Source organism: Ambystoma mexicanum, chromosome 2q, assembly GCF_040938575.1.
Source record: "Ambystoma mexicanum isolate Mex_15411 chromosome 2q, UKY_AmexF1_1, whole genome shotgun sequence".
NCBI classification, from domain to species: Eukaryota; Metazoa; Chordata; class Amphibia; order Caudata; family Ambystomatidae; genus Ambystoma; species Ambystoma mexicanum.
Window position 1 is genome coordinate 839,828,145 of NC_090924.1, and position 27,894 is coordinate 839,856,038.

The 27,894-nt window shown below is 46.7% G+C and overlaps 1 protein-coding gene across 2 annotated transcripts in view; it reads left to right on the top strand.

Annotated features, from left to right (window-relative positions):
* LOC138569772 (integrin beta-1) overlaps positions 1-27,894 on the top strand; it is a 420,457-nt gene that overhangs the window by 268,265 nt on the left and 124,298 nt on the right. For both annotated transcript variants that reach the window (XM_069648057.1, XM_069648056.1), the window contains exons 11-13: positions 734-936; positions 1,613-1,851; positions 5,541-5,763. In XM_069648057.1, coding sequence (XP_069504158.1) covers positions 734-936; positions 1,613-1,851; positions 5,541-5,763 — 665 coding nt within the window. The remainder of the gene's footprint in view (positions 1-733; positions 937-1,612; positions 1,852-5,540; positions 5,764-27,894) is intronic.

The window sequence follows — 27,894 nt, forward strand, 5'->3', positions numbered from 1 at the left end:
GTGCTGTGTGACACAATTTAAAATATGATGCCTATGGATTTTGTCAGACTCCACAACCAAAAGAAACCGAGTTCAAAATCACATTAAAATACATGAGAGAGTGGGGAAAAAGGGTCTCACTCTCTCCAGGTTAAAAGAATCCAGTCCCAAAAATCGAGCAAAGTTGCTTGGGGTCTCGAAGGTGTGGAGAATTAGCACATTTCTGAGAATTCTCACTAATTCTCACTAACACTCCCGAGGTCCTTGTAGTTTCCAGTGCTGCAGAACCCCAATATCTTTGCTGAACCCGTAAGGACACTCCAGAGATTCAATCCAACTCTGCCAGACCCACTCCTCAGAGCGTCGGAGTGCAAGAAGCAGAGATGGTTGACCGGGTGGTCTGTGTCCTTTGTTGGTGCTTCAGAAAAGGTGCCAAAACTGCAGAGTGAACCCAGAAGTTGCTGGGTCTTGAATTTTGTCCAGTGACATTCTGCTGCAGGAATGATACAGGCTTTTGCAATTGCTGGACTTGAATGCAGTATGCCACATTGGAGCAATGTTTTTCTGATAAGGGCCTCACATAGCGCCACTGGTGAAAGCACTCGTTTGTGGTACTAGAAAATACAGCTCATGCTGAGCAATTATAATTTGTCTTGTATATTTTCCTGGTGACTCTATTCCTTTTAAGTCGACGCACAACCGATAATGTATTGCATCCTAATAACCTCTTTAACAACCTATTTGTTTCCGTCAGGTGCAATTTGAAATTAGTGTTACTGCTCACAAATGCCCAAAGAAAGGACAAGATGAAACCATCAAGATTAAGCTGTTGGGATTCACAGAAGAAGTAGAGATTTCGCTTCAGTTCATTTGCGAATGTGACTGCCAAAATAAGGGAATTCCTGACAGTCCGAAGTGTCACGATGGGAACGGAACATTTGAATGTGGAGCTTGCAGGTATAAGGAAACTTTTTCAAACTAAATAACTGAATTAAAGTCAAATTTTTCTGAAATTCAAAACTGCTTGTGCAGTGCAAAATGATCATTGGGGTTCTTTAGAAGGGATAGACTTGGGCTATTCTTTATTGGACTATGTTAAAATGTTGCTTACATGTTGATTTTCTATTTGAACTCGATTAATGTGATGTTTTGCTTGGATTCTCCACTTATTTGAATGCCATTTGTTTTGTCCTTTGCTTGCATGTTTTCTTCTAATAACTTGTCTGTGTTGTCTTGTCACAATATTTGGATCAGAGTGGTCGGTTTCTGTATGGTTTGTCGTATTGGGGTGCCTTTTTAAATCTTTTTTATGATGGAAGACTTCTGCTAATATATTAAAACCCCATTCCATTCACAATACGTATCTGAGCAATTCAATAGACTTGCGACGCATCTTAAAATGTAAAGGGCGGTACATTCAGGCTGGCCTTCACAGATCCACTTGAATCTATATGTAGCCTAGTGTAAATCTTGTGATGGCATACGGTTTCCAAAATAAGGATGTAGTAGGTGCATACAACTCTAAACCAGTTACTGGTGCTTCTTCTTTGTGTAGACACTACTAAGAGTGGGAGTGACTATTAAAACAAAACATTACTGTTCGATTTCTTCATTCTTTGTCTTTTACTCACAGGTGCAATGATGGACGGATTGGTAGACTTTGTGAATGCAGCACAGATGAAGTCCACAGTGAAGATATGGATGCTTATTGTAGAAAAGCAAATAGCTCAGAAATTTGCAGCAATAATGGAGAATGCATATGTGGCCAATGTGTCTGTAAAAAGAGGGAAATTGCAAACGAAGTGTACTCTGGAACCTACTGCGAATGTGACAACTTTAACTGTGATCGATCCAACGGCTTGATATGTGGAGGTAATTGGTGGAGATGTGGTGCACTGTTAAAAGAAAAATCTACATTATTTGATTCAAATAATTTAAGTCTTGGAGGTTCTTCTTTGGCCATCTCTAATTTCTTATATCCAATATCGGAAAATAAATTGAAGACTTATAGCTTTTATATAGCCTGGTGTTAGGGAGAATTCTCAATTCTGTATTAATTCCCTTCTACCTTGGAGACCCCCAGCTCTTTTGCTGGACTTTAGGACTTTGATTATTTTATCCTGGAGTGAGTGACCTTTTTCTCACACTCGGATGTATTTTTATCTGATTTGGACTCTGTTTTTCTTTTTGGGTTTGGAGTCTGACAAACTCCATAGGCATCATCTTTTGTATTGTGACACACAGCACCTTCAGTGCAGTGCCACAGAGAAGTCCTTTGGATTTCTCTTAAGGTTTAAATACCCTCTCTTGGATAAACTACTGTTTCCATGAGTAATAAAGTGAAATTGACTTTAATTACCTTTTCCTCTTTTGTAGACCCAGCACAACCATTTTATGTGGAATGCTTGGGGTTACTTAGTATCCCCTTTGTCTACTTTCTTATGTAACATTTTTGTTCCCCTCACTACAATAATGGCTAGTGGCAGTGGTTTCATTTTCCTACCATTGTGCGTTTTTACCTCAGGCTGAATCCTCAGCTGCAGTATTGCACCCATGGGTGACCATTTTGTCAAAATAGGCCCGGTCTTTTTTTGCCATTTCTTACTTGTGAGGTCTTTCTTGGGTTTTACTCTGTGCGCCAAACCAGATTTGGTCCCTTTGTTCGTTTGGTCTTTGGTGGGATTCACTGGTGCAGCCCGCTTCTAGCTCCAGGGTGTCTGGAAGGGCAGGAAGCGAGGGAGGTTCCCAAAAATCCCTGTGCTTAATCTCCTTGTTACAGGAATGCACCCAAAGATGATTGGCTGACTGGCTGTCCTTGGAGGACAGCCACCCTGCTATGTGAGTGACAGCTAGGCCGTGGAATGAATGGGAGAAACCTTCATCAAAGGCAAGGTCTTTTGCATGGAAGGCCGAGTCGACCACTGGACGAAGGAACCAAAGAAAAGCTTGCTGCACCCTCCTGGTCTGTTGGTTTGCCTGGTGAAGCCCTGTTGCAGTGCTGAAGCTCCAATTTACGTATCGACTAGAGAAGCCCGGAATGGGTGACTTCTTCCCTTGGATTGGGGGGACCAATTGACCCCAAGACTAACTTGACTGGAACCCCTCTCCCTGCTGGCTGTACTACTTCGCTGCTGCTGGAACCGAGTGCCAGGCGACAGGAACGAGTGCATCGTCTTTAAGCCGGACCTGAGCTCCGGGAAGATCCTGAGCACCCTCCCGAAGCAGGCTTTCTGAGTCCAAAATACCTTCAACTGTCCCTCTGTAAATACCTTCCCTCCCGAGCTCTTCGCTCCTCCACCTCTAACTCCCTCGGGGTCAGTCGATTTTCAAAGAAACTAGCTGGGGGTAGATCCGTCTTCGGCTGGGGCCTCCCTCTGGAACAGCATCCATGCCACTTTGAAACTTGAGGAGAACCATCTCCGGTTCCTGAAGCACCTCAATACCTTCCTCTTTGCTTCTGCCTTTGCTCCTCTTCACCCCTTCTGATCTGTGCTCTATGCATCATGCACCTGGTTACACTCTGACGTTCAGGCTCAGGTACCTGCGCACCCTGCCACCCACCCGCACTGCCTCCTGGCAATCCCTTGCACTGGGGTCTGTATCTGTAACCCTACAGTTCCCGTTCCCGCCACCCCCAACTCCTTTTTTTCTGCACTTATCAGACACACCCTGTCTGTTGCCTTAAACCTAGCACTTGCTGGCTGCACTACCACTGCTGTTGCTTTTTTAGAATTTATGTATTCATTTTTATTCCTTTTCTCAGCACTTTCCACCCCCCCCTCCCCATGCACTTTCCCCTGTCCCATGCACTTGCGTGTTCTCAATGTCACTGGGCCTAGTAAGATCGTTGTTCTGTTCTCCCTTGTTCCCCTCGTCGCGCTCTGAAACACTTTTGTACGAGCACAATACAAATAAAATATCGATCAAAGGGTTACCCAAGCCTGAGGCACCTCAACAGAGTGCTGGACCCAGAAGCAAGGGAGCCCACAAGGTGGCCAAGAACCGCAGTGGTGCTATTTGCCAGTAGCTGAAACTGAAGTGCTGCTGATCTGGAGTAAATCCATTGCTGCCGCCGACCTTCAAACCGCAGTGCAGGAGACCCCAGACGTCCTCACTCTTGTCCCCATGGCTGAGGCCCAGGAACAGAAGCCAGCAGGACCCTTTTCTTCAGACCTAAGGTACTGCCTAACTAGGGGTACTTACTACTTGTGTCTAGCTTGCTTGCTCTCACTGGAGACTTGCATTAGCTGACCTTTGCAGAGTTACTTGCATCTTTGCTTTTCACAAGTCTCCCACCTTGTGGCCCTACAGTGATTCTTTTTTACAACTCTCTATATAACATTGTACAAGACTTTTGTGCTATCTTCAGGAAGTGCCTCAGCTCCCCAAGACTTTGCTCAATTGACATTGGCTGGCCTGGCTTCCTGAAGACTCTTCTCACCCTCTGACTTTGTGTATATCTGTCCCTCAAAAGGTTGTACATAAGTTACTTGCATAGCTGTAAAGGGTTAACCTATACTTCATTGGGGGGGATTGTAAAGTACTTACCTGTTCAGAGAAACGTGTTAACCTTTGTTTCCTTCCCTAACCTTATCCTTTTTCCGCAACCTCCGTATTGCATTTAAGTGTCAGTGATATATTAATGTCCACAGTATCCACTCTATTGAATTCACTTCAGGGTTTAGGAGGGGTGTGACATCCCCAAAGGGTATCTACTTAACTGAAACTGAAGGAGTGTATTTTTGTAGTGTATTTTATTGTTGCACATTACCCTTTCTAAAGAAGGCTTATTTTAAAACTGACTTGTCAAATTAATAATTATTTTAATAAGAAACCTTGGGTAGAAGTGTTATTTGAATACTTGTCACTGTGAAACTCTGCATCTCTACAGCTCACATTGACCCCTCTTGAGATATGTCTGACTGCTCAGTCACTACCAACCTGTGTAGTACAGACCTATACCAAAGCTTGGGTTGCCTATTGCCAAGAGGACAAGACTGGTGTAGTCTCCCACAGGGTTACTACATACAATCTTGCCTAACACTGGGCAAGGTTATAAAAGGTGAAATGAGCAATCCCAGGCCTCCTCTTCCAACCGGAATTTGCTCTGGGCAGAGTGGTTTTGAATGACATGCTTATTCGGAGGGCAAGCCGGTTCTGGAGGGTTATTTATTGGGGTTTTGTGAGTGGTAAGAGGGACAAAGGGGAAGGAACGGCAAACGGGTGACAAAACATTCACAGCCAGACAGATGGCCTTACAGGAAGCTAGATATTAGTTAACACCTTAATCCACAAAACATCCCCTATACGTAGACATTAGCATTCTCACTTGAGGTTTGATAGTAAATGAGTCTGTTGACATTGTATTTTGTTCCTGAAGGGAGCTCTTGGTTGGGTTGAGAAGTTCTGGTTATGGGTCAGATTGGCTTCATGCACATTTCTACATGGTGTATATTTTCTATTTTGAAAAGTCCATATTGTAAGCAAATATTTTATCACAATTTTGCACAAATTTAAATGAGTTCTTGTTTTGCATAAAACATTTCCTTTTTGTCTTGCAGGAAATGGAGTTTGCAAGTGTAGAGTTTGTGAGTGCTTCCCTAACTTCACCGGGAATGCTTGCGATTGTTCATTAGATCAAGCTAGTTGTGTTGCAACGAATGGACAAGTCTGCAATGGCCGCGGGACTTGCGAGTGTGGGCGGTGCAAATGCACGGATCCAAAATTCCAAGGCTCCACCTGTGAGCTGTGCCAGACATGTCCTGGTGTATGTGCTGAACACAAGTAAGTCTTTTCCAATTATTACAAAGCTTGTTCAGCAGTTCATCCAATTAATATTCAATTTTGTAGCTCCTCATCAACTGCCATGAATAGGATAACAATTTTGTATACAATTTTAAATTCAACGTTTTAGTGCTATAAAGTCACAGACTGAGTTAGATTAATTTGATTGGAATGAGCTACATTGTGTATTGGGCAAAACAAACCTTAATTTAGGCATTGCACCATCTTGTGTTATGTTAGTTAAAGGTGAAGTTAATGGAGGATTGTGTTCAGTTACCATTAAGTGACTTTCGTCTTTGAGATATTGTATTTTCCATTAAAGGTAAAGAATAGATTGTCATTGTGTGAACTCACATAAGCAGTTGGAACTCGCGAAAGCCACATTAAGGAAAGTCACATTATGGGAGCTTGGTATGTGTGGCTTCCTCGAATTTGGGCTCGGATCTTCTTGTAAGCCTTTCTTAGAAGACAAAATGATTAACAAGATTTCCACCTACACTAAATAGTACCTCAACATGCATTCAATCTTGTGAATGCATGCACTTTTTAGGACTGCCAAAAACCTGTTTTCAATACAAATCAGTAGCAGTCCACCATAAAGAAGCCCTTGAGCTGTCCCAGCATAAAACCAGAGCTCAAATGTCCACTTAATGACCTATTGCGAGAGGCTATGCGCTTCATGTATATTTTACTGATCTGAATGATTAATTCTCCAGCATGCGGGTCTGGCATGGATTCACATGTTCATGAATATTCGCCGTCGTCGGGCTGGGAATCCTCGGTAAAGAAAAAAATCATACTGCCCCAGCCAATGACTGCCCTCTACCTAAGCCCCTCCTCTGGCAGCCATCTTCAGATTTTCACCACACATTCCAGTGTTGGGAATCCTTGTGCTATAGCTCTCAAGCTTTTACTGCGTTATGCGTTTTTTTTTTTTTTTGTTGCTCTATTTCCCGGTCAATCGAGACTCAACTTCCATTGATCTGACTAGAATGGGCCCATTTTTGGGAACTTTCTACGCACCTCAAGGGCGTCGAGTTCACTTCTTGGAGGCCTACACCACGTGGACATGGCTGAGAATAAAGGAGACTCGACGCCTCTGTTCAGGATCTGCCCAGGATGCGGGCTGCGGAACATCTTCCTGGACGATGGGCACTCCCTGTGCCCTTATTGTCATGATCTCTGCTTCCAAAAGATCAGGACTTGCCCGACTCCCTTGGAAGCAGACCCATAACCCCGGTTCCGAGTGCCAGCCAGTCCCAATTGGGACCTTTTGGACCCTGTTCCGGATGCCAGTGGCACCAGGCTCATAAAGATGCCCAGTCCCAGCGCTGGAAGCGCCGGGCTCATAATGCTTGGGTCGACTTACCTGCAGCAGACCATGCTGCTTACTTACCTGCCAGTTGAACCCCTGATCCTCTTCTGTTTGGGACTACTTTTCCTGTTGGGTGGGGCAGGAGCCACTCCCTAGGTTCAGAACACTGGAACTCTTCTGGAAAGCAGGAACTCTTTTCTTACCTAGGCGTGGCTGTGGAAGGAGATACCTAAGCACTACAGGAGGCTATTTAAACCACACCCGATGGATGAATCTTGCTTTGTGTTATTCTGCATTCTCTGCAGCAGAACGCTCATCGTGTCTTCTGCTTCTGATCCTGGGCCTAAGGGAACAAAGGCTTACCATCCTGGAATCCAGTCTTCAGCAGCACCTGTAAAGACAAAGAAAGAACAGGTTAGCACTACGGTCTTCAGTGGCAGCGCATCTCTTACCTGGTCCATCGGCTGTCACCAACGCCTCGCGCTGCATTCTGGCATCTGAAAGACAAAGGCTTACCTACTCTTCGCATGCTCCGGAGGCCTTCGGCGCTGCATCCCGCATCTGAAAGACAAAAGAAGGTGCGTTTAAAGACATTGGGCAACTTTATTACTCACGTGCCATTACTCCTTCCCACGCCGAATCCAGTGGGTATTCCAGCACCCTTCAGCTTCTCTAAAGCTCTGAACTTGTACCTGCAAGATAAAAGGGACAGTTAGTGCGCATTGTGAAGCAGGCTACAAGCGCTTACTTACGTGCTTCCAGGCGCTTCTATTCCTCACGCGGGTTCGATCCTCAACTCTCATCAGCCCGCCATATGCCATCGCCGGAACCCTGCAAAACAAGAGATATCATTACAAAAGACTTTTAAGACATTTGAAGTGCCCAGAACTTACCGTTCGTGCAGTTAACGACGGACAGCAGTCCTCTGAGGTCAAGAGGCCTGCACCCTTATCCAGTGAAGAAACTGGTTACGGCACCATGCCCGGAGGCAGATGGAGAGCTCGGCGTTCACTTACCTAAGGTGAGGGCGTTAACCTTTGGGGTTCTACAGGAGAAGAGAAAGGGAAGAGGAGACAGGCACCCAATAACCCCAGTTCATTAATCCCATATTTTCTATCTGCAGACATCTTACTCTTCGAGTCAGACATACAGTGCACAGAGGTCCAGCCCAAAGAGCCAACCGTGTGTTACACATCACCTTTGAAGATACGGCATTCACCCAGTCAAGACCGGCGCCTCTGCGGGAATCAGGTGAGCGTTACACTTATTGCCTACATTCGGATAGTTGCAAGTGGGGGAGGCCTGTGCGTTCTGCAAGGACATGGTGCCACGCACCATGAGTCGCAAGCGGCTCACAGACTGGCTGCAGACGAAGATCCCATCGGCGGGTGAGCCCCGGTAGCATGGTTCTCCCAAGAGAAAATCTGAGAGGTCTTCTTAGACATTTGAAGGCGCTCCGGCAACAGGGGTCCAAAATAAGGCAAAGTACTGCGAGTCTGCACGCACCGAAAGCGCCGTTGTTACGGGCTCCGCAGCATCGCCGAAGCCGTCGACCACGGGTCAGTGCTCCGGCTCGGCGAAGAAAAGGAAGTCAGACCACCTGGGTAAGCTTCGGGAGAAGGCCCGGTCGACTCCGACGGAGAAAGCCAAGGGGGAGCGAGGCATTGACCGCCCCCCCCCCCCCCCCCCCCACGGCCCAAGGTTGTGAAGGCCCAGGTTCACCAGGCTAAGGCATTCATTGATTGAGCGAGTGGTGGCGTCCCTGGCAAAGACCGCAGATACGGGCCCAGTGGAGACGACCCCCAAACCGAGTTTCCTTGCCCACTCGGAGGGAATCGTCTTTCCTGCCTGTTGAACAGACCCCGTGAAGGTGATGCCAATCATCTCCCTGAGGCCGCCGCCCCTGGCCGAGAAGAGGGAGTGGCGGGGGCACAGTAGTCCTGTCGGACATGGATATCTCCGAGGAGGAGGAGCTCTTGGGCCTGAAGACTGTGCTTGACAAGAGGCCAGATCCTACGGGAAGGACCCCGACGAGGGAAGGCCGGACGGTGAGCAACCGGAGGTCACGACGCCGCTGCAGACGCTCCCGTCTCAACCGCTGCCACCACCGACGGACATCCTACAAACTTGCACACCCTGTGTTCGGAGATGAGGACAAGGATGCCCGTGCCTCCGGCGGGCAATCCAGCAGCACCTGGACCCTCAGGGGGCCTGCCGCCCAAGCAGAGACAAGTCCATCCGCCTCAACCCTGCCATCCTTCTTGCCCGCCGAGGGACAAGACTGGGACAGACGACGACAGCGGCGATGACGGAATGGACTTGCCGTTACCCCGGCTTCTCCACCTGACGAGATTGGCTCATTCCACGCCATGATCGCTAGGGCCTCAGAGCTATTTCAGCTGAACCCAGAGGAACAGAAGAAAGGGTTCCTTTATCAGCGCCAAGAGGAAGACCATGCAACATTTGGGACGAGGGCCTGTGCCTCCTGAAGAACCCATCCTCGGGCCTGGCAAAGAGGGACCGGTATGAGAAGAAATATAGGGTGCCAAACTCTGCACCGAAGTGTCTCAGATCTCGGCCGTCCCCAGACTCGGTGGTCTCGGCGGCGGCCAGGAAGAAATCTGCAGGGTCAGCGGCATCGACTTCCCCTTCCCCACCCCACAGCGAGGGGAAGAAGCTAGACGCCATGGGACGACAGGTCTTCTCGTCGGCGGCAACAACCATTAAGGCAGCTAACGCTCTCGCCATTGTGGCCCGCTACGACAGGGAGCTTTGGTTTAAAATTGCCCCTCTCCTGGACTTCCTTTCGGCCAACAAGAGGGTGGAGGCCCTTGAAAACCTACAAGAAGGCGAGGTGGCATCGGACCATGACATCAGTGGCCACGGATATCGCTGACACCAGCTTCCGCCAGATGGGCACCGCCGTGTGCCTTCATTGGCACTGCTGGCTAAAGGCCACCAATTTCCGTCAGGACATCCAGACAAGGGTATTGGACATGCCCTTTGACAGGGACAACTTGTTCGGCAAGACAGTGGACGAATCTCCAAGCCATTAAGGCAGACACCGAGACAGCTCGTGCCTTGGGCACACCAACAGCAACGACGCCCGTCCTTTCGAGTCTCCAGATGCAAGTCCCATGGTGCCTCCAAAGGATTTGGTGGAAACTTTTCTTCGTACCGTCAGCCATCCCGTTCCCCGGCCCAAGAAGCCTACAGGGGCTGCAGCAAAGCCGGAGGAAATAGTCGTCGCCAAGGTCCCCAAAGTGGGTCGTCCATGACGAAGCAGGACTGAACCGGCCGTGACGTCCGGCCCCCACGTGAGCAGCCCAGTGGGAGGCCGGCTGGTGAACTTCGTCGACGTGTGGAAGTCCATCTCCACCGACCGTTGGGTGCTGGACGCCCTGGCCAATGGGCACACCCTGGAGTTCCAAAGGAAGTGTCCCCGCGTTCCACCAGTGGCCAGGCAAGAAAATCACGTCACACAATTGCTTCTAGAGGTATGAGCGATGGTGACAAAGGGTGCCAAACTCATCCTGAAGAGGCTCCGTAGTGTACTCGTGGTACTTCCTTGTCAGGAAAAAGACCGGTGGTTGGCAGCCCATGCTGGATCTCCGTCGCCTCAACAAATACATCAAGTCCCAGAAGTTTCAGATGGTCAGCCTCCAAAACGTGCTGGGACAACTGGAGGAAGGGGACTTCCTGTCATCGCTGGACCTGGAGGATGCTTATTTTCACAACCCCATCCACAAGGGGCATCGAAAGTTTCTGCGCTTCGTGGTCCAGAGGCAACGCTACCAGTTCAAGGCTCTTCCCTTCGGGTTGAAGTCGGCGCCAAGGGTCTTACCAGGCGCCTGGTGCCGGTGGCTGCGTGACTGCTCCTGCAGGCGGTCTACCCCTACCTGGACGATTGGCTCATCCGAGCGAAGTCAAGGGAGCTCGCCTTCGAGCACACAGCAAGGACAGTCCGTCTGCTCACAGAAATGGGGTTCTCGATAAACTATGCAAAGTCCTACTTGGTGCCATTACAGGACGCTCGGTTTCTGGGGTCCAGGCTGAACACAGTGGCGTGCCTGGCTGCCCCGTCGGAGGACAGGATAAAGGCCATCCTGGGCAAGGTACAGCGGCTGTTGACCATGGAAGTTGCCAGGGTGAGGTTCATCAAGTCCATGCTCGGCATGATGTCATGCATCTACCTTGTTTGGCTGTGCAGGCTGCGGATGCGGCCGCTGCAAGAGTTAGACGCCCGTTGGATCCAGGTATCAGGAAGCTTTGAGGACAAGATCCCCCTCTACGAGACATTCCGCCAAGGGATTCAGTGGTGGGGCATCGCCGCACCTTTGGTGGCGGGCACAGACTTTCAGACCCCAGCACATCAGGAGACGGTGACCAGACGCCTCCCTGGAGGGATGGGGCGCGCACACCGGAAATCTCCACGCAAGAGGCCTTTGGCTCCCGAAGGAGAAGCCATTGGACATCATAGTCCTGGCGCTTCGGGCCATGTTTTGGGCCCTCAAATAATTCCTTCCGTCCCTCAAGGGCAAGGTGGTGTGGGTCTTCACCGACAACACCACCAGGATGTTCTACATTCGGAAACAGGGGGGCACCAGATCCCCAGCTCTCCAAGGAAGCGCAGGATCTATGGCACTGGGCATCGCCCCGAGGATGTTCCTGGTATCCTTTCATCTGGCAGGAGTGAAGAACACTGTCGCTGACTCACTCAGCAGGGAGCTGCGCTCTTGCCACAAGTGGGAGCTTCGGCAGGACCAGGTGGACCTACTGTTCCGACGATGGGGCAATCCCCAGATCGATCTGTTTGCGACGGCGTCAAACACAGAGCCGCAGGTTCGCCAGCAGGTTTCCCCAGCCGGGGAGCATGGGGGTGGGGGAGATGCATTATCATTCCCCTGGGATGGCCTGTTCCTCTATGCGTTTCCCCCGTTGCCGTTGCTTCTGCGACTCCTCAGTCAACTCTGACTGTCCTGGTGCAGGATGATCCTCGTTGCACCGGCGTGGCAGAGGCAGATATGGTACCCGGACCTTCTGGACATGTCAACGTCCCCTCCAATCAAGCTTCCTGCGGACACTGATCTTCTCACCAGGGAAGTAGGCGCGATTCTGCACCACAACCCAGGGTCGCTGAACTTGCAGGCCTGGCTTCTGCGCTAGCGTTTGGTGGATACGACCCCCCGACGGACTGCAAGCAGGTGCTTGCCCGGGCCAGGGCTTCGTCTACGCTGAAATGCTACGGCCATAAGTGGAAGAGGTTTGCCGTCTGGTGCCGTGCACAGAAACTCGACCCTCTAGGGATTACGGCCCTGCAGGTGCTGCCGTATTTGCTATCTCTGGCCAAGGCAGGGTTAGCCCATGCTTCAATCAAGGTTCATCTGGCGGCTATCTCCCGCTACACCAGAACTCCAGATCGGTCGTTGTTGTGGTCACACTGCCTGGTCAAGAAATTCATCAAAGGACTTTTCCATTTGTTCCCGCCGGTGAAGGCTTTGGTCCCGGCGTGGGAGCTCAATGAGGTGCTGACTAGGCTCATGGGTCCCCCGTTCCGCTGAAGTTTGTATCGTGGAAGACCGCGTTTCTTGTGGCCTTCACTTCCGCACGATGAGTGGGAAAGATCCAGGCCCTCTTATAAACCACCTTACTTGACATTCCACGAGACAAGGGTGGTGCTGCGGACGTACCCCTTGTTCATGCCCAAGGTGCCGTCGGATTTCCATCTCAACAAGCCCTTGGTGTTACCCGTTTTCTTCCCATCGCCTTTGTCGCCGGCTGAGAGGACTTGGCACTCGCTGGATTTGGCTAGAGCGCTGAAGTTCTACGTGAACCGCATAAAGTGTTTTCGGAAGACATCACAGCTGTTTGTGAACTTATGCCCTGTGAACCAAGGGAAGGCCCTCTCCAACGTTTCCATTTCCAGGTGGCTCTCCAGCTGCATCACCCATTGTCACTGGTTGGCAAACCGACCGTTGCCTGGCCGTTGGAGAGCCCATTCAACCAGAGCGATCGCTGCAACTACGGCGTTACGGTCTGGTGTGCCCCTGCTGGACATCTGCAGGGCTGCTACGTGGAGGTCGACACACACCTTCACGAAATTATACTGCGTCTACCGGGATTCCAGGGAGGAGTACAGAGTCGGCCAAACAGTGTTGCGCAACCTGTTCGCTTGAAGGTGAGCCTGGTGAGGAGGTAAGAGATGCTTAATGTTGAGATATTGTAGTGCTAAATGTTGAGCCTTCCACTTCCCGTGGTTGTGCATGTGTGTACTGCTATGTATTCTTATATTCATGAGCATGTGAATCCATGCCGGACCCCATGCTGGAGAAGGAACAAGTTACTTGCCTGTAACTGTTCTCCAGTTTTGGTCTGTCATGGGTTTACATTCGAACCCTCCCGCCTACCCCTCTGCGGCTCTTCTCTTGGTCCTACTGACACTTTACGTGCTACCAAATCTGACGATGGCTGCCAGAGGAGGGGCTTAGGTAGAGGGCAGTCATTGGCTGTGGGCAGTATGACACAGACCAGTGATTGGTTATTAGGAGAAAGACAGTTAAACTAAACTGAAAATGTTTTTTTCTTTACCGAGGATTCCCAGCCTGACTCGGAATATTCATGAGCATGTGAATCCATGCCAGAGCCATGCTGGAGAACAGTTACAGGTAAGTGACTTGTTCTTCCTTGTTGCTAGAAAATTAGTATTCTGAATCCTACATAATGTTTCTGGTGGTGGTTTTCTCGGTCCTACCTTCATCGCTTACGTTGGGTAATTTGAGAATGAATGTGAAAGAAGCATAATTATTGCCTTGGTGCCTTTTTGCATGTCGGTGATCAGCAAATGTTCATAATGCAACATGGATAGAGTAGGTTACTATATCTTTTGGATATGTGCAGTGTGATGCCCTCAATCTTGAGAGCCTTACAGCAGTTTTCATTGACTTTGAAGGTGAGTGAGACTTTCTGACTCCCTTCTTGCATTCCCTTTGTTTTGAGGACATTGGACCCTCTCAACTTTCCATTGGGGGAGCCCTCTCCCTTTTTTTGGCATCAATGTTGTTCCTATGGCAGAATACCCCCCTCCTGCCACGGGTCCCAGGAGCTCCGTTTGCAATGTTTTGGCTTTACTGGATAGCCCATGTGTTTAGTCATCTCCTTTTTGTGTTTTTACCTTTGCAGCACAAACCATTTTACATGGCGTGCTGTGGGAACTCTGCAGCTCCTTTGCAGCTTCCTTTGCCCCAAGTAACATTTGTGTTACTTTCCAAGCATCCTCTTAGCAGAGGAAAGCTCCCCAGGGTTCATGAAGAAAGTGGATCCTACCCCCACTTGGCAAGGTAGGACGGCCAACAAAGAACAGGCTCTTGAACAGGATTTAACATGCAGGGAGGCCTTTTGAGTATATGGTCGTTTTAAGGGCATTATTGTTCACCCGCATAAAGGGTAAAAATGTAACGATTACCACTAGCCTGTTCAGAACTGTGAAGGATCTGGTCACACTACACGTAGAATGGGGTTAGTATGACGGAACGCCCCTGTCAATACCCAGTTTTTGAATGTGAAAAACAAGATGCAATACTCTGAGCCAACCACTAAATGGCGCCTATGCAAAGCATGCAACTCATTTATTTATAACATTTTTGTTTTGCCCAGACCCACAGCTATCGCAGCGTTTTATACATGCAGACATTGGTAAAACGTAGAATGGTAGAAATTACAAGTAGGACTTTATTCATACTAGTTAAATAGCGAGGTTTTGACCAATTTCATGAAGAGGGTGTAAGAAGTTTCGTTACTGATAGAAGGGGAAGGTCTTTCCAGAGTGTCGGGGCAGTAACTGCGAAGCTGACACCTGCTCTGGATTTCTTGAATGTTGGAATCAAAAGCAGTGTACTTTGAGATGAGCGGAGAGCATGTGCATGGAGTTTTAGGGTGAGGCTCTTGCTCAACTACCTGGGGGCTATTTTGTGGATGCCGCAGTGCACCAGTGTCAGGGTTTTGAACTCTACGCGCAAGGCATACATTCGTTTTGCAAAATTGATTAGCAGAAATTGCTACAAAAAAGAATTCGATTATGTTAGGCAAAGTTTGAATGCAGTACCCTTTGAGAGCACTACAGACAACTGACTACAGGTGTAAGCAAAACCAACCTTTGGTATAAGTCTGTACTACAGTTTTGGTAGCGGAGCAGCCAGGCTTATCCCAAGAGGGAATGTGAGTTGTAATGTTACACAGAGGTCTACAATCAAAATGTACAAAAACTCTTGCACTCAAGGTTTCTGGTTAAAAATACCATTCAATTTATAAAATATTCAATAGAAGGAGGCGATTATATCAAACACACAAATATACTTCAATACCAATTCAGAAATACCTTTCAAGAGTAAAAGGCAAAGAATATTAGAACATGAAAGGTTAGTTATTCTTGGACAGTGCAAATATTTAGAGTTCACAATAGTCAATTCAATAGGTTAAGCCAAAGTCAATGGGCTAAAGTCTTGGATAGCATAAAGCAGTTCTGGTGGTTAAATGGAAAAGTTGCTGCAAAAGTTCTTAGGAATAGTTTGTAGGAAGAAGAATCATATGTTGGGGGTCACAAGCTGATTAGGCCTGTGAGTTGGGAAAGTTTCAAGCACTTTCACTGCGAGAGGTAAGTACTCTATCTGGTTTTACAGTACCTTACAAATGAAGAAAGAGGCAGCTGATGACTTCTGTTCCTGGCGGTTCCTGCAGATCTCACTGTTCCTGGGCCTCAGTCGTGGGGACAAGATGGAGGATGTCAGTGGACTCATGCACTGGGACTGGTCAAAAAGCTGGCAACTGGTAAAACTTCGATTCCGGTATCTGTAAGTCAAGCACATAAACTGATGTCCCTCTCCCTGGTTATTCGGTTTCCTGCAGCACTCTGAGGAAAATGCAACCAGCTCCGAGATGAGGTGTCCAGGTGGCTTATGGTCGAGTTGATTGGTCCCACCAACTCAAAGGGAGAAGTTGTCCTTGTGGGGGCTTCTTTGTCGAGGTGAACTTGGCAATTCGGACCTGCAGCAGGGCTTCACCGGGCAAACCAGCGGTCCAGGAGTTGCAGTAGCTGTCATCCTCAAACTAGTCTTCGGTTCTTTCCTTCCAGTGGTCGACTCTGCCTTCCAAGCCAAGAGACTCGCCTTTTATTCAGTTCTCTTCCATTCATTCCAGCCTAGCTTTCACTCACCCAGCAGGGTGGCTGTCCTTACCGGACAGTCAGCCAGCCAATCACCACAGAGTGCATTTGGGTCGCCTAGGAGACTAGGCACAGGGAGTTTTGGGCACCTCCCTCACTTGCTGCCCACCCTAGACACTCGGGTGCCAGAGGCAGTCTTCAGTCCTGAAGCCTGCCAAAGGCAAAGGAAGAAAGGGACCAAACCTGGTTTGGCATGCAGAGACCAACTCTAGAAGGACCTTTCCAAAATGAAATGGCGAAAAAAGACCAGGACCTGTTTTTACATAGGGGGCTCAGGCGGCATCTTGAAAAACATGGCTCCCGCGATTTAACACTACCGGCGCTCGCAGTCGGGGAAAAATCATGGTAGTGCATTGTAAAACCACTGCCACTAGCCATTCTGAGAGTAAAGGGTAGCATTTGACTGCTACATGAGTATCTAGACACGGGGGATACTTAAGTAACCCCTCCAGCACTCCATTGTAAGATAATTCAAAAAGCCTAGTAAAGTCAATTTCACTTTACTTTCTCTGTGAAACAGTAGTTTATCCCAGAGAAGGTATTTAAACCTTGGGAGAGCCTAAAAGGCTTCCCTGTGCCACTGCACTGAAGGTGCTGTGTGACACAAATGAAAAGATGATGCCTATGGAGTTGTCTGAAACTCCATAATCCAAGAACACAAGAGTAAAACACGCATCAAAATACATGAGAGAGAGTGGGGGGGAAAAAAGGATCACGCTTTCTCTCCAGGTAAAATAATAAGTCCTCAAAATCCAGCAAAGTTGCTTGATTTTTTTTTTTAACCTGGAGAGAGTGAGACCTTTTTTCCCTACTCATGTATTTTAATGTGAATATTACCTCTTGTTTCTTTTGGTTGTGGAGTCTGACAAACTCCAAAGGCATCACCTTTTACATTGTCACACAGCACCTTCAGTGAAGTGACACAGAGGTCTTCCAGATTTCCCAAAGGTTTAAATACCTTCTCTGGGATAAACTACTGTTTCCCAGAGCAGTAAACTGAAATTGACTTTACTTACCATTGTAACTTACTAGACCAGCACACACCAACTTACAATAGAGTGCTGGAGGGGTTACCTAGTATCCCCTTTGTCTAGTTTCACATGTAACATTTTTTGTTACCCTTTTCTCATTGAATGGCTCATGGCAGTGTTTTCGTTTGAACTACCATGGTGTGCATTTACCCCGGGCTGCGTTCGCAGCTACAGTAAAGCATACACGGGAGCCATCTTTGTCAAAATGGCGCCTGGTCTTTTTCGCTATTTCTTTGTGGAAAGGTCCTTCTTGAGATTTTCTCTGCGTGCCAAACCAGGTTTGGTCTTTGTTCATTTCGCCTTTGGTGGGATTCAGGAGTGAAGCCCGCCTCTGGCTCCAGAGTGTCTCGGGTAGGCAGGAAGTGAGGGAGGTGCCCGAAACTCCGTGCTTAGTCTCCTAGGAGACAATGCCGTCTGTGGTGATTGGCCGGCTGATTGTCCGGCAAGGACAGCCACCCTGCTGGGTGATTGACAGCTTGGCTGGAATGAATGGGAGAGGACTGAATAAAAGGCGAGTCCTTTGGCTTGGAAGGCAGAGTCGACCACTGGACGAAGGAACCGAAGAACTTGAAGAGGACGCCTGCTGCAACTGCTGGACCGTTGGTTTGCCTGGTGAAGCCCTGCTGCAGTGCCGAAATGCCAAGTTCGCATCGACAGAGAAGCCCCTGCAAGGATGACTTCTCCCCTTGAGTCGTTGGGACCAATCAACTCCAAAGTAAGCCACCTGGACATCCATCTTGGAGCTGGTTGAGTTTCCACAGAGTTGCTGGAAACGGAATAGCCAGGGAGACGAACACCAGATTGTGTGCATTGCTTTTAAGCTGGCCTAGTGCTTTTGGAAGATCCTCTGGACTACCAAGAAGCAGGACTGACCAAGCATGAGCCCTCAGAGTGCGGGACCCCAGAAGCAAGGAAAGTCCATCTTGACAGCCAAGAACCGCTGTGTTGCTATTTGCGGTAGACTCGAGGAGCTGAAACACTGAACATCCACTGAAAGTGAAGTTTGCCGGTTGCAGGTTTGAGCGTCCCAGTGCATTGCAGGAGTCCCCCAACGTCCTCCCTCTTGTCCCCACGACTGAGGGCCAGGGACAGTGATATCTGCAGAGCTGCACAGGAACAGAAGTAATCGGCTGCATCTTTTCTTCATTTCTAAGGTACTGTAAAACAGGTCTAAGAGACCTTAACTCTTACTGTAGAGTTGCTTGAAACTTATACAACTCACAAGTCTAATCAGCTTGTGGCCCTACATTTGATTCTTCTTTTCATCAAAGACTCCCAAGAACATGCGCAAAGACTTTCAAATTGACTTACCAGAAGTGCTTCATCCTATACAAGACTTTTGCCCATTGACTTTGGCTTAGCCGATTGAACTGAATGCCTCTTCTAGGAAAATCTAAAAGTACTTGCCTGCTTAAGAATATTTGTGGTCTCTTGTATTCCAATAACCTTTGACTTTTACCAATTCCTAAAAGTATTCTAAATGCCAACAGTAAGATATTAATGTCCCCAGCACCCTAGTTATTGAAGTCACCTGTGGGTGTAGGTTGTGTTTGTGGGCCATCCCAAAAGGGTCTTTAATGATTTAGAAACTAAGAGTGTACAGTATTTAAGTGTATTTGTGTTACTATTATATATTATATTGCTCCCTTCTGAAGGGTTATTCTGACAAATGAATAATTGTTTATGCAATAAACCTCGAGTGTAAGAGTTTATTTGAATACCTGTAGCTCACATTTACCCCTATTGCAATAAGCCTGGCTGCTCAACACGCTACCAAAACTGTGTAGTACAAGCTTATACCAAAGGTTGGGTTGCCTATACCTGTAGTCATAGTTGTTTGTAGTGGTCCCAGAGGGTACTGCATACAAACCTTGCCTAACAATGGTTAATTCAAAACGTATGTTTGTTCTTCATGTAGCTTTAAATCATTCAGAAATGCAATTAAAGCAATTCTTAACACTGTTTGCCCACGATAATCCACCACATAACACCAGATGTCAAAAACCTGAAGTTTCGAAATGCAGCTTTCAAATGTTGTTCGCGCTTTTGTGTAAGCATCATACATTCCGTTACCAGATGACGAATGGTCTCCGGTTGCTCCATCTTCTTACAAATCCGACATACATTATCTTGTAGTGATAGAATTTTGCATTTTTCTTGTAAATCTTTGGTTGTCCACAGATTAAATTGTAGCCGTAAAAAATGTTGTGTGTGTGTGGCAGAGGGTGATTGACACAGATACGACTCAGTGTGATTGACTTTTTTGTGCAAAAACGGATCCTTGGGAGAAATCGCTGTTTGAGGCATTTTCCTCGTGTTCCTCCATCGTGTAGGAATAACTTAGTTTTAACTCTAGTTGGGTTTGTAAGTAGGTCATTCAGAGATGCATCGACATCTGCTAACACATTGATTACCACTCCACACCATTTAGATATAAACGTGTCCTGTGACTTAAAGATGAATTTGGATAATACACTTATCAATCTATTTGAGTCTATTGCTATGATACACTTCCTAAACATGGCGGTCACTTGCCAGAGGTATCGCGCATAAAGTGATATCAGCCCTAATTCATTCCTAATCCATGCAATTGGAATACACCCAAGTAACCCTAGAATTCGCTTTCAATATTTGCTTTCAAATCTTGCCCATATGTTCTCAGAGATAACCGATTTAGTTTCAGGCCCATATAGCAATACCGGTGTGACCTTTTTGTCTAAAGTAGGTAATCACTGGCACGATGGAAAATTTGCCATATTTGGCCTTAATAATTATTGCTTGGGGTATCATTGTATTCAACTTGTTTAAAATCAACAAATAAACTGTATTGTTTGCTCCAGAAATGACAATGCCGAAGTGTGTATTGAGGCACTACCTTAAGAACCTAATTTTGCACGTGCAATTTCAGATGTTTATTCTTCCTGTTTTTAACTCCCACGTTTGTGTTCGACATCATCACCTTAGTTTTTTAAAGATTAATGGTCCGCAAATTCTTAGTAACGTATTTTGCCAGAGCACCAAGGAGGTTTTGCAAGCCAAAGAGTTTTAGAGATAAGAACTAGGTCATCCGCATATAGAAGGACCCCAATCGCCTTGTCTGCTAATTTTGGAGCATCTGCCACTACATCCTCCAAGGCACTGCCAATATCGGATATAAAAAAGTTAAACAAGGCAGATGCAAGTATACACCCTTGTCTCAGACCTTGAAAGGTCTTAATAATAGAGGACAAGGATCCTTGAAGGTTGAGTCTCACCTGTAAATTAGTATCTGTATGCAATGCTTCAATTGAGTTGATCACATATGTTGGGCACCCTTCCTGCATTAATTTAGCAAACAGCAGAGATTGAGCGACGGAATCAAATGTGGCCCTAAAATCAACAAAAACGAAATATAAAGGTTGCTTCAGTTGATAATGATGTTTGATGACATATGTTAATGTAAGTAAATTGATGGTGTTTCCCATGCCTGGAATAAAACCTGTTTTATACAGGTCTTGCTTGTGCAGGGACGTAGCCCAGTTGTTAAAATCCCTCAAAATAAACCGAGTGAACATTTTTCCAGGAATATCCAAGAGGGCAATTGGCCTGTAGTTGGCAGGACAGGACCGATCGCCTCTCTTGAAAATGGGGGGCAATCGCAGATGATCGCCAGGAGGATGGAATACTGTTCTTCATAATGTGCAAGAAGATGTTGAACAGAATCCGTGCCCATGATTGAGGGTGTTGCTTCATCATGAGATTGGTGAGACCGTCCGGGCCCGGCGCTCTCGAATTGCTGGCTTTGTATATATACTCTAACACATCCTCCTCCTGTATGTGCATATACTGATTGTTCGCATTTCCCACCACACAACTATGTGGGCATGAAAGAGGAGCAGCATATAATTCAATGTAATAGGTCACCAATGTACTCTCAAGCACTCCATTTATCTGCACTGGTAGTTAAGCATGGCTTGCTACATTAGGTAAGGACCATATATCAGCTGTAACACAATCGCCTTAAGCATAGCTTCCCCATCAGCTTGATATAAGGTGCTCTTTTGGGATCTAATCCAGTTTGTGTATGCACGTTGTATTGAACAAACTGTTTGAGCTTGGATAACTATCGGTAGTAGTTGAGCTGTTTTCTTTTGTCGTTGCATCAAGGCCTTGCATTTTTGAATTTCAGCATTAAAATTGTGCTTTGGTGTGAAATACGTATGAGCTGGAGTGTAGTTTGTAAATCTGAAGAGTAACATTATATGGCTCACCTGTCCACTGAGGATGAGACTGGTTGTTTTTTTTTCTCATTTAGATGGTTTAAAGATGTCTCGGTCCAACAGAACCGAATTCTTGATTTATTGGCAGTAAGATGAGCTACATATCTTTTCTGGTTGACATCATAGGATGCATGATCATAGTTCCATTTTACAGCCAACATTGTATGATCACTGCTTGATATATCATTTAAAATTGAATGACATTCTGAAACATAAGCCTGTCAGTGTAGATGTAGTCCATCATCAATCTACTCATCCCTCTGCACCAAGTATGTCGGGCAGGGAAGTCGGATCCATTAAGCATCGTCATGTTACGCTGGGCCATTAGCATGAACCATCTTTCACATGCTTGTTTTTTTAGATGATTTTATAGAATTTAAATATTGGAGATTTAAATTACCCACAATAATAGTTAGTTGTTTCTGGTGTTTGAGAAATTATATTAAATAGTAATTCAAGTTCATAAAAGAACAGATGGTGTGTTATAGCCAGCCAATAACAATAGATGTTGATTAAGGCTATAGTGCCAGCTGCATATTTTTAATTTTGACCATTTGGTGAAATGTGGTGCTGCCCACGGGTGGATTGAAAGACCTTTGCCTGATTTAATGGTAACCATCAAACCTGATGACGGACGACCCTTAGGGTTGACTTTGGCCGCTTGGAGACTATTATCATGACCGTCCCATACGGGATGTTCAACCATGTTTCTTGGAGGGCGACTATGTCGAACTCGCCCAAACTGTCGGCACTAGGACCAGTTAAATGTACGTGGCCACAAGTATTCCAGCGTGCCAATGTCATAGTCCCTTGTTGACTCGTCTTGCATTGTTATGAGATTGTATTAGATGACATAGAACCATCAGACAGCAATCCAAGGGCATTGTTTAAATGCTGAATTCTGCGTTTGGTAAGTTTTCATCGGTCTCATTACAGTAGAACTACCTGTCATTCTCATTCTCAATTCCTGCAGTAGTACTCAACATCGTGAAGTCTGCGGCTAGAAGAAAGCCCATGGAGAAGAACTCCATTCTGGCCTGCCAGATGGTGTTTCGAACTAAGTTGGAGGCTCTCCAGAGCCTAACTACTCCCAAATTCTCATTTAAGAACTCCACCTCTTTGATTTCTGTAGGGGCAATGTCTCTTAGACTTTCAATCTCATCAAATATAACCAGCACAATCATTCTATTGAGATCGTACATTGAATGAGGAGCCAGACAACACTTTAATATGAGCCGATGGTAGTTATTTGAAAGTAATGTATGTTTGGATTTATGAGGTAACAGATTTTGTGTTGAATTAGTAGCAAACCAGTGCGTTTTGGCAGGCATCAGTTTGTGGCTACTTGGTTCGTACAACCCGTAATTGGAGAGTGATTATCACTGTTCACCCTCATGTTTGGGGGAATCTGGTCAATAACACTTCCTACTTGTTTGAACTTCAGATACTCATCAATTGATCTTTGGATGTCCCCCCTGATATCGACAACAATGTCTTTAGGATGGTTAACAGCAGATGGAATACTTTTTTGTATATCTGTATGTTGTATGAAGCTTAGTGTAGGTTTGGTTGCTATCACGGGTAGAGCAGTGCTGGTTCTGGCCTCTATTCTAGGTCTCATCTGCTGTCGTATTCAGAGAAATCACCACCTGTGAATGGTTTATGCGAGAGATGTATTTTCTTCCCTTCTGAGCACCATCAATTAACACCGACTTGGTTAACAGTGGATAATCTGAAGGTGAATCGGTGAATCGGAGGGTGGAGCCATGCTATAGGCTGGCCGTCTTTGACGCCTTAAATTGTTCTATTTTGCGCGTAGACACACTTATTTTAGGCCCATGTTTCTGCACCACTTGAATACGTTTGACAAATTGCTTAGTACTTGTTCTTAGCATGTGGGTGTGTTTCTTTGATTCTTGTTTTTTTTTTCTTCAAGTGAATCAGGCTCAGACTTATTTCTTGTGCTTTTTCTCGTGTCAAATATGTTGTAAACCGCTGTAGTACTATTATGTAAACTCTCAGATGTTTTAGCAGGCAAATCATCCACACCCAGAGCAATGGTTAAAGGAGTCATTCTCTACGGACTGCTCATTCGGCCGTATAATTGCCGGGAATAAGGGAAGAGCCGATTCACTTTTACTTGCAATTGTATGCTCAAATATTCTGATTGTACTGTTGAGGATCTTTGGAAGCAGGAACATGTACTAGCATATCCTTCGGTTCCTGCAGCGGCAGTTCCTGCAGCGAACCTCTTCCCCAACTCTGTTTCCCATCTTTCTTTGCATTTCAATTCTGTTCTCGAAGTTCAGTCTATCAATACTTCATAGATCCTAGAGACGGCATGTCCACCCTCTGCACAGCTAGCAATGTCTCAATGTCTGTGCTTTCTATTATCTCCTCATTGCTGTTCGGCCAGCCAATCCCTCAACACCTTCACCACTGTTATGTAGCAGGAACTGACCTCCATGTATACCAGTAGCTTCTTGCAACTTTGCAAACGTTATCAGTCCCTTTTCGTTTTGAAGGTCCCCCACAGTAGGTATACCAACCTCCTCCCGTCTTGTCCGCACCATCGCCCTACTGCCCTGCCTACCCTCTAGAATTTCCGCTATCGGTGCCTGTGGCGAGAGGGGGGTCCACCAGTTCCATAATCCTGCAAGCCAGTTTCCAAATTCGGATGCCCAATGCTACCAGATGAGGATAATTGGTTTACTTGGTGGAATCCAAAGCAGGTCTCTCTCCAGGTATCTCGTCTTGATAGCCGGCTGCAACAGTGCCGTTTCCGTCGTGGGGGTCATCCGCCATCCATTGCACCACATGCTGTAGCTTGCATGCCAAGAAGTATAGTTCAAAATTGGGTATTTTTAACCCACCCGGTCATACGATGTGTTCTGTGCAATGTGCTCAGGGCCACCCTCTTCCTTCCCGCCTGCCACAGGAACCCCCTGCATATCTTTTCTAAATCTCTGAAGAACTTCCTAGGAATGTTATACGGAACATTCCCAAAACAATGCATGAGCCTTGGCAGCACTACCATTTTCAGCAGCGCTGCTCTGCCCATCACGGTCAGGGGTAATTTACTCCAGAACTATGGATTTCAGCAGCCCATTCTTGGCCCTTATTGTGTTAAGCTCATGTGCCTGTGCCAGGTCCCTATGGAGGTTTATCCCCCAAGTACCTAAATAAGCTTTTGTTCCAAGGCAACTGCAGGGTCTGTAAGTCTCCCTCTGCCACCCGCGCCAACCCAGCTAGTGGGAATAGGCATGACTTGCTTTTATTGATTTCCTGTCAACGTACTAGAATTATCCAATACCTCAAGGATGTATGGCAAATTTACTCTCGGATGTTAGGGCTGTTTTTCTGAAGTCCAACTAAGGGCTTAGTAAAACCACTCAACTGATGTAATACAAGACGCCACTCTTAGTATAAGGCTGTACCACCTGAGTTCATGGTAACATAGACCGAGCAGCCAGGCTTATCTTAGGAGGGAGAGAGGGCTGTAGAATCAGTACATGTGAAATTGTAATACAAATGATCCAAAGAAACACTGAAACACTTTGTATTGTAAAAATAAAGGATTTATTTAAATACAGGTAGGCCCAGATAAATCCTAGGGTACGTAAGTACTAACACATTATATGAAATCGCAATATAAAAATGCAACACTATACTTGAAGGCACACAGACCCAAGTATAGACCTTATTTGAAATATCTACAGTTCTAGGAAAGTCCAAACCTTTTCATACACTTTCAGTATAGGTCACACCTATTCTTGGGGAGTAAAAACCAATGGTTACTTTCTGATGACAGGGCAGTAGACCCTCCCAGTTGTATAATGATTCTCCGTACAAATCACTTAGTCAACTGGACAATTCACTTTTGGTGAAACACTTATTCTAGTTGCAGTAAAAACCTAACCTCACAATGAAGGAGAAAGTAAAACCCAGTGTTACACTTTACTGAATGACTTGGTTATTCTATGTAGGCAACAACCTAATGTAGACTTATTCTGGCCAGGCTAGCAGCAAGTCAGGGGAAGGAAGACCCAGTTGGGGGACACTCATACAATTACCGTGCAGGAATAATCTGGTGAAACCAACACTTTATTTTTGGGAAGAGGCACAACCTAATCACAGGAGAGTAAAATACCGTTGCATCTACTTTCTATTAGACTGGAAAAACAGTTGCTAAGGAAGAAAATATGTTAACCATACTTTTAAGAATAATGCATCACACATCCAAGATAAGTAAGAACTGTTGTAAGTAACTGTTCACTCTTAGAATTAGTTACCAACCAACTCTTTACAGGTAAGTCACTTTTACACACTTATTTTCTTTTCTAGGCAAAAGGCCCAATCCTGTGAAAGTCTTTCCCTTATTCTTGGAGCATGAGTTTTCTCAGTGGCAGAAGGGGGGGGAGACTAGGAATAGTGACCAACAGGCAGTGTCGGGATAGGTTCTTTAGTAGCAAAAGTCAAAGTTCCTTAGGAAAACTGGGCTTCACTTTAGAGTTAGAGAGTCCAGGGGCTTCGCAGAAGACACCCTAGCAGGATTCTAGCAGTGGGACTGTATGCACTGAATGAGGCCTTCCCATCACAGAAAACAACTCACAGCTACACAGAAATCCTAACAGGTTTAAGGTAAGCACATACCCAAGCCAACACAGTACCTCAGCATTGTAGATTTTGCAGTAGGAGGACTTCAGCGTCTGCAGCCAACTACCCGGTCAGTGGATTCCTTGTCGTGGTGACTGAAAACAAGACCTCGGAAGGAACTTTGCAGCAGGGATCGATGAAGAAGGCTCTAGGCAAGGTTTACCTCATGGCTGAATGCGGTTCCGCTGATTTGGCACCTTTTCAAGGAGCACAGAAGACTGAAAATCGCGGTTGAATTCTCGTCGTTCGCAAGATCCAGCACTCTGCTGAGGGGACTTCTTTTTGGACTCGATTCGTATCTCTGAAGATCCACAAGGATGCCCACGAAGTTTCAGCGAGATTCGGAATTCATAAGACCATGCACCGCACGATGGCTCGAGGTCCCAGGGTATTGGGGTATTGCAACAACGCAAGGTCGCAGCAACGCGTGCGATTGCTCAAAATGCAGGTCTTCTTGAGTCTCGTAGGTCCCACCAGGCTCTGGGTCGGGGTCGTCTTGGGAGTCCCGAGGTCGATTGGAAGGAAGAACTACAGCAGGTTCCGGTTAAAAAGCAGGCTCTCCGGTCGCTGGAAATCACTTCAGCCGCGTTTCCTTCATCTTCCTCTTCGGTTTCGGTTCCAGTGGTCTCCTTTTCTTCAGCTTCCAAGTATTTATCAGGAACTACAGCACAACCTATGCGTTATCTCCCTGCATTTTACAAGAAGGGGAGGTCTGGTTGTCCAATCAGGACAGCCAACCCCCCACTGGGATTTGTCCCTATTCAGGCAAGGCGTAAGACAAAGGGCTGGGGAGTTTTGGACTCCTCCCTCACTTCCTGTCCTCAGACAGACTGGAGCCTGGGTAGGGATACAGGGGACTCCCGCCAAAGATGGAAATCACACAAAGGAATTTCCTGCCCTGGATGTCAGGGGAAGGAAGAAGAAACGACAAACACTAATGGCGAAAAAAGAAGACAGGAGCCATTTTGGTAAAATGAGCACCCTTGGGTACCTTTACTGCAGCTGTGAACACAGCCTGCGGTAAAGGTGCACTAAATTAATACAAGGTATCACTGTCACCAGCCATTGAAGGTAAGCTTGTCACTAACAGAATTGTTAGTTTTAGTGTCAAAGGGGATGCATTGGACCTCATTACAACAGTGGTGGTACAGTGATAACGGCGCTGGTAGTGCTGCCGGCACTGTTATCACTGTACCGCCACATTAAGAGTTCTGCTCGCGGGTGCCGCTCTGCACGCCTGGTCAGACTGTACTGCCCTGGGAAACAGTAGTTTATCCCAGAGAAGGTATTTAAAACTTGCGGAAATCTGGAAGACGTCCCTGTGCCACTGCACTGAAGGTGCTGGGTGATACAATGTAAAAGATGCCTATGGAGTTTGTTAGGCTCCATTACCAAAAGAAACACAACGTTCAAAAATCACATTAAAATAGATGAGAGAGTGGGGGAAAGGGGGCTCTCTCTCCAGTCCTCAAAATCCAGCAAGGTTGCTGAGGGGACTCTAAGCTGGAGGGAGTTAGCACATTTCTGAGAATTCTCCCTAACAGCGACTGCAGAGCCTGCTGTGTAACCGGAGCCTGCTGTAGCCCTTCCTTCCAATCGACCTGGGGACTCTGAAAACGAAAAACCCTGACCCAGAGCCTGGTGAGACCCACT